Source organism: Stylophora pistillata, chromosome 10 (genome assembly GCF_964205215.1).
Source record: "Stylophora pistillata chromosome 10, jaStyPist1.2, whole genome shotgun sequence".
Classification (NCBI taxonomy): Eukaryota; Metazoa; Cnidaria; class Anthozoa; order Scleractinia; family Pocilloporidae; genus Stylophora; species Stylophora pistillata.
In genome coordinates this window covers 16,915,166-16,922,812 of record NC_142528.1, presented here as the reverse complement: position 1 = coordinate 16,922,812, position 7,647 = coordinate 16,915,166, and the positions used below count along the sequence as shown (strand labels likewise).

At 35.5% G+C, this 7,647-nt stretch overlaps 1 protein-coding gene across 2 annotated transcripts in view; it reads left to right on the top strand.

Moving 5' to 3' along the window:
• The first annotated feature begins 1,654 nt into the window (after positions 1–1,654).
• Positions 1,655–7,647, top strand: part of LOC111329691 (ankyrin repeat and fibronectin type-III domain-containing protein 1) — a 34,644-nt gene continuing 28,651 nt past the window's right edge. Inside the window, exons 1-7 of one of the 2 annotated variants that reach the window (XM_088736435.1) lie at positions 1,680–1,781; positions 1,936–2,306; positions 2,446–2,520; positions 4,641–4,813; positions 5,829–5,962; positions 6,424–6,470; positions 6,688–6,759. In XM_088736435.1, the coding sequence (XP_088592561.1) occupies positions 2,155–2,306; positions 2,446–2,520; positions 4,641–4,813; positions 5,829–5,962; positions 6,424–6,470; positions 6,688–6,759 (653 nt within the window). In that variant the 5' untranslated portion in view covers positions 1,680–1,781; positions 1,936–2,154. Of the gene's footprint in view, positions 2,307–2,445; positions 2,521–4,640; positions 4,814–5,828; positions 5,963–6,423; positions 6,471–6,687; positions 6,760–7,647 lie in introns of both variants that reach the window. The other variant, XM_022934456.2, reaches the window with a different exon arrangement.

Here is a 7,647-nt window from a genome sequence, read left to right as displayed (position 1 = left end):
ATGTAAATTGAAATGTGGACTTCAACTTGAAATAACGCAAAAGAGAAAATGAGTTGCGCTTCTCAATGAATTATCAGTTTCTTGTTCTGACTTAGAGCACAAAAAGCAAAAGTTTTTATTATAGAATCTTCTCTATCGTTGTCCAATGTGCTCCTTTCTTTTGAGTACATGTACATCCTATCTACTTTGAAAAAAAAAGTTCTTAATTTTCAGCTTTTACTGGTCATGCCTATTGACTGAATTTGGTTGGGACAGTTGGGGAAATATTTGGCTTTTAGTCATGACACATGGACCCTGTTGCCCTTGCTCAGTATGTCATGACCTCAAGCCAAATATTTTCCCACCAGCTCTCCGACACAGTCAAGTACACAAAGGTAACTGTCTTATTATTGTGAGGGGCATGATTACAAAAGCGGAGGATTGAGTTTTTTTTCTATGACATTGTCCCCTTTGTAGTCCCTGGGGATTATTAGCCACCTAGTGTCTAGATGTTGTTGGATAAATGTTGAATATTAATACCAGTTTAATTAGTGACTTTATCATTGTAAAAGACATATTTTAACTTACACTTGAAACATGTTTCACATTGAAAAGAGATATATTGATTATAGTGTGAATGGTTGTTATCCAATAACAATTTCCTTGCGAACACTCCATGTATTGTTCCAAAAACCCCATTCATGAAATGTCAAAAATGCCTTAAATTTGATCATCAGTCATTATTTTTAGCTTTCAACCGTGAATGGTACCACCTTCATTAGGACTCTGATTTAGATGTAGGGTGGACTCTGATCACACACAGCCTTCCATTTTTTTTTTTTTTTTTCATTTTTTTTTTGATCATCCTTGATCATGAGTCATGTCAGTTTGCACTGAACTCAGGCTGCTGCAATATAACATCAATCAGTATAACTGAACTTACACAGGAGCCCTTTGGAAACCTTTACAAGCTGCCTAAGGACAGTCCTATTTAGGATCACTTAGCTCTTTCGTTCCCAAGAGTGATTAAAGAGGAACTTCTAACTATTGTGTCAACACACATTGAAACAGAAAGGTGACAGGATAATATATCCACTTAGAAATATTGTTTGATTTGATCAGCACAAACTTCTCAGAGCTAAAATTATAAGAAACCCATAGTAGATGGAGCTAAATGTTGACGTTTGGATCTCAAGGTCAATTGGATTGACTTGCTAGATGCTAGAGGGCTTACTCATTATGGCTGACACTGTTAAAATATATAATTGAAAACACAAATTGTCATATTTGCAATGTAGACTATATATATTATATTACAACCTTGTCCTCAAATGTTAGTCCAAATACGTCATTTCCTAAGTACACTATGATATGGCAATACAATGACATCATTTTGAAAGTACAATTTCCTGTGTGCATATTGAATGTCTGTAAAGAAACTGGAATTTTTTCTTCGTTGAGAGTAATGTCCCCTAATTATAGGTTTGGTTAACCATTCAAAATTTTAAGATATCCTCATTTCAAACAATATTTCTTACTGTATATGGATTAACTATCGTTATTTTTTTGTTTGTTTGTTTTTTCTTTTATTCCTTAATTTTCGCGCCTTATCGCCTGATTGCCTCCAAATGAGTTGCTAATCGAGTAATCCTGGAACCTATTCTTCTCTCCCCAGTCTTTCCCAGGCAAAACTAAAAAATCTTCAAACAACAATCTGCCTCGTCGTTAATGTAAAATTTATTCGAGGATTTCTTGTGAAGCGACTTCTTGGCGGATGATAAAGGACTGCCTTTATTCTGGAGGTGATCGTTTTGTAATAGAGCACCCGTTATTTCCACAGCGATTATCACGCAATACCACTGAACGGATCAGAAAGCGCGTTGTTTTGTTGTACCTCTATCAATCAGCTAGAATGTGCGTGAACTTCATGTACAAAAGCAGTATTTTTCTTTGCAGCCTTTGATGAGTGGATATTCACGCTACAATTGTATCTTCAAAAGCGTACATGTCTGTGTATTTGTGGGGGTACTTACGGCATGAATGAGGGACGAAATTCGAGCGCCTTCCAATCAACTGTACATTTTCTATCGTCGAGTACCTTGTTGGCGAATGGTTCTCACCGAAAACGTTCAGTAGTTGAGATTTGCGGTTTTATGGCTGAATTGTAAAGTGAGTATGTCTGAAGAGACCAAAGAGAGCTTAGGAGTGAATTTTCGATCAAAGGAAACAACTGAATGTACCTCGAGCACAACTGATGCATTCCTCGTCCCGTTTGGGGAGCTCGACGAATCGCCGGTAGAACAGCAAGACCTTAGCGGACTGCTCAGGCAAGTGATGTGTTTGTTTCGGCTTGTTTTGTTGATAAACTTGTCCGCAATTTGACCCCGACCATGTCTATTCAATACTGATGTTTTGTTTATTGAAGTCAGGCTTTGATAGCGGTATTTTGTCGTTCTGTTAACACAGGATAGAGGAAAGGCGTAGCGGGGTTTTAATCAACGGATTTGACGGCAAATTTCTTTGCGACGAAGCTCGCAGTTCGTAAGTACTATTTGCTGTCATGGTAATTAGTCACATTTATTTCAGAGCGAGATTAAGCTGGAAAAGTGGCCCATTAATAAAATGTCTCCAGGCGATATTGGAACGATGTGTATCGCCACCGGTTGTTCCCCAAAAATTTGCACCGAATGTTTTTTGGCATGGGTAAGCTATCAGTGAGTCATAAAAGTACGGTTGAATAATTAAATTTTAATGTTTCCTTAATGACGAACGCTTCAACCTTGGTACCTTCGAAAGGAAGATTTTTATTGGTATTACTGAAAATGTGTTACAATCAGAGAGAGAGAACTATATTTTGACGAGGTCTCATATACAAAGAAAGGGCAAAATTTTTTAATTACAAATTATTTATTTGCTTTATCCAGAGATGGAAAATAAATCAAAGAAGGCACGTTCTTACTCAGATTCAAACTCAAGATTGGCTATGCCTGTAATAGAATGAAATTGGGAATTGAATGGAAAAGTAATTTTTAATTGGATGAATGCCTTCATGCCTTGCAACTCTGTAATCAAGTCTGCTTTTTGTCAAATTTTAAATGATCTGTCATGAGTTTTCCTGATGTTTTATCTCTTCAGATTTTTACACAATTTTCAACTGTATTCCTGTAGTTTTTATTTGAATGAATATACATAGTTTGTAGGAAATATTGAGTCAGTGATTGAGAAAATTTATAAAGTGAAGATTACTTGGCTCAATGAACAACAGAAAAGCATATTCATCAATTGTAAGATGTGAGGAATTGACACCAATTACTTATTGAAACATTAAAATTTATTTGCATCATTGTAATTAAGACTCTTTACTTTTCTCCTTGTTAACATTATTCATGTTTGTGAAAGTAATGTAGAGAAAAACATGATTCAGGGAGACACCAAGAAAACCCATGATTGTGTTTAGTCTGTTCAATTAAGCTTTTGTTGTAATTGACAGCTTTTAATTAGAAAATGAAATGTTCTAAGCCTTTTTTTTTCTTAAGAAAGCTCTGTTGTAGTTGATTTCCAAAAAGATATTATTAATTGCAAATATTTTTGGAGACAATCAAGGTGTTGCACTTAGTTGTTTGACATGCCCTATGCATTTATTTGACTCTATTGTGTCAAGTTAGCTTAAATGGATGCAATTTTTAATGTATATAGTTTATTCAAACAATTATATAACCCATACTTGATCTTCTCAGAGTGCTGGCTTTGGTTCAAAAAGGACCTAGTTTTTATATCCATGTCTCCTTAGTGGGATGTTCATTGAAAATAATTTAGTGTTTTACGAGGACTTCCAGCCTTAAGAAAAGCTCAGTGTAACTACATGCTTGTAAATTACAAACTTTTTTTTACTACGTGTTTGATATTGCCAATCAGGTGCTGACAGGTCACCTGCCTTTCACGTCACTCTATCAGGTTAATAAATGAATGGCGTAGCATTCACCAATCATTCTCAATCCAAGGTCGTTTGTTGGATTTTCTTGCTAGTGAAGGTCAAAGGTGTTTATATAATAAACAAAGTAATACATGGTTGCTTGTAGATATAAAATTTCTCTTTGAGTATTTAATTAGGTATCTCATAAGTGGGAGATTGAGTTGGACTCAAAGATAAATTTCATATCTATGAGTACCTATGTATTATTGTCTGTGTCTCACCGTAAATCTAGAAGGAAACACTGAGACTTTGGTTGATGTCTGCTTTGTGAAGGATGTTCACTTATTATGGGGACAGCTTAGCACCAGTGTCTCTATCAGTGTTTTTCATTGTCAGTTAATTATTTCATATACATCTAATATTTTGAGATGGATTTTAGTGATCAGCACAGACTTTATGTACAAAATCTCCACTCTGACACATTGAGAGGGGCTAAATCAGCATCCTGCTATGAATCTAAATGTAGAATAACTCTTTCATTTTTTAAAATCTACATGGAAATGTTGAAAGGATCTTAGCCAGATCTTTATTTATGATTTCTTGTCTGGGACATCAAAATGTCTTCTGAAAATGTGGGATCTAACTCCATTTGACTATTGTTGGATCATGTACTCAGAATATAAGTTCAAGTGCTGGAATGAGAATTGCTCTAAAGGCAAGCCATTAAATAGATATCTCGTCTTCCTAGGCTCCAGAAGCCACATCCATTGCGCAGCCCAGTCAACAGTAACCAGACCTCCATTTCAAGGAAAGTAGCTGTTACTTCTGTCTCGGAGAATACAGGCAAATCTCTAGCATTAAAAGACTACAGGAATTTCTCTAAGGCACCTCTCAAGCTGAAGTTTCCATTATCTCCCAGAGGTAATTAATCATAATCTTTACTCATAAAAGTGAAGCAGAATATATTTTGTTATGTTGCTTGTGTTAAGTAAGGGTAAGAGATTGCATGATATGGTATAATTATGGTGTACCCAGAGTAGCTTTCAAGATTGTTGCATGCACTTTGTCCTTTTTTCCCATATACTTTCTGCAAACAGTTGTATACTGAAAGAAGGAGATAATTAATAAAGCACAAAAAGATGATTTAACCTATCTATTCCTGCCGCAAGTACAATATAATTATTTGGATACAAATCCTGCACAAGTTGCTCAGAGGTGAATTGTAAGGGATATTTGGAGATTTAATAGCCAATCAGAGTGTATCTTGGACGCTGTACACTGTTTCAGTACATATTAAATAGCATTATCGGTGTATATTGTTAATACGTGTCTAGATAATTTTCAACCACAAACACTTATTTGACCATTACAACACAATGTTTTAAATAATGTTAATATATCTGTTCTTAATTTATTTATTATATTTATCTTAGCTAAGGAAAAAATATATATCTATTTAGCAATTGGTTCATATGTCAGTGTGCATTCATCAAGATATGTAGCTTACGGAAAGTTTAGAGAGCACAAAAGATGCGTAAGAGTTGCTCGAGGCATAGCTGAGAGCAACTCTAGTTTGAGGCCAAATTTTGTGGCTAATTATTTGGGGGCTAATTAGGGTGGCTAAATTTGGTGGCTAAATTTGCTGCCTAAATTTGCCTGCTAAATTTGGTTGCTTAATTAATTCAGCATCTAAATTTGCCGGCTGAATTTGCCGGCCAAATTTGCCGGCCAAATTTGCCGGCCAAATTTGCCGGCCAAATTTGCTGGCCAAATTTGCCGGCCAAATTTACTGGCTAGATTGGCTGGCTTAGAATTTGCTGGTAAATTTGCTGGGTTTATTTTCTAAAGACAGAGTTGGCCACATGATAAACATAATTTCCATTTCAGTTGAAGTGAGGCATTGGTAGAATTTTTCTTTTGTGTTTTGTTACTGTAGCAGCAGCATGGAGTCTAGAGGAGGATGAAGACAGTGGAATAGCCTGTGGAAGTACTGATGGAGTACCATTTGGTTACACGTCAGGAGGCTTGTACTATTCAACAGATGTACATCTTCAAACACTTCACACACTGGTAGGAATAATGCCAAGCATTATTGAAATAATAAACTATTATAGGCCAAGAACAATATTTTATTCTTGGCTTGTTGATTTATGGAGTCAAATGTAGTGGATCCACAAGTTATTTTATACAAATTCCATTACTTCTTAAATTAGCATTTTAACTGCACACCAAGGATGCAGACTCAAAACAAGTGACAGTTTGTCGTACACAGGTAGCTACTACAAAATGTTTCACTTTCAGTTTTGGTCTTTAACCAGTCTTAATAACTTCTGTAACCTCTGCATAAATCTTATTTATTGAAAATCCAATCAGTTAAAGACGTTTAAGGATCTCTTGATACAGCCTGATGGAATTAAAACACAGCTAAAATTAAACTGCAATGCAGAAATGAAATAGTCAATAAAGCAAATCAGGGTAAAATTAGAGGTGGCAGAAAGGTGATTGAATAAATTATTCTCTCTAACTGTCAGGGTAAGGAAGAGGAAGCTGTAACTCCTCCTATGGAAAAGAAGCAAAGGTAATATCTTGTCTTAAATATGGCTTTTATTTTTTTTGGCTTCTATTTAGGTCTCTATAGGTGGTACTTGTGACTATTATTACAAGATTGGTTTTTCTAGGTTGTACTTGTGACTATTATTACATTGAGATTGGTATTTTTCAGGTGACAGAGCAAAAATGAACATTAAAACAATTCGCAATTTAGATAGACACTAAGTTTTACCAATTTTTTTCAGTGGTTTGAAGCAAACAAGAATAAGTAAGCTGGCCAGGCGGCTCAGCCAAAGGAAAGAGAGAGGGCATATAAGGTAACAGAGTACTTAGAGGTTAATCACGGATGGCCCTCTCTATAGAATTATATCTTGAATTAATTGCCTAATACAATTATGATTTATAGAATAAAAAACCTTTTAAGATGCCTGTCCTCTGGTCACTAACTTGGTTTATTATATTGCTGGCAGTGCCCACAGGCAAGATGAAACCAGTCTTGTGTTCTGATAAGTTATCCGAGTGAGCAAGGTGGGCCACTTGGGATTGCCCACAAAAAAAAAATTCAAAACAAAAGAACTTGACCAATATCTAGCTATCTTGACCTCACTCTTAGTCAATAATGCTTATTATTATATGGCTGTGTCTTACAAGGACTGGTAACTACCGAATTCATGAATTTGATTGGCTGAAATCAATATTGAAAGCGGTCTAGATTTTCCCATCTAGACCGGCACCTAGACCGGTCTAGAAAAAAAGGTACAAAGAATATAAAAAATTGGCATATAAGACACAGCCATATAAACATCTTATTAACCGAGCTAGGTCGGTCTGTATGGGAGAATCTTGACCTTGTTTGCTGGTACAGACCTCACTGTGTTCGGTCTGTCCCGGCGACCTCGGTCGAGATTCTCCCATACAGACCTCCTGCTCAGTTAATGAGAACTAAATGATTATGTACATTGTATAATAATAATAATAATAATAATAATAATAATAATAAAGTAGATGCTTATAGGGCGCATTTCTAATCTCAATGCGCCTAACAAAAGATTATTAAGACATAAGAATAAGTAATTAATTAACAGTAATGGTTTTTAAACAAAAATGTCCTAAGCTTAGTTTTGAATGTTTCTACTGTTTCCGCTCTTTTAATATATTTGGGAATTGAGTTCCATAGTTTCGGTGCAGATACTGAAAAAGCGCGT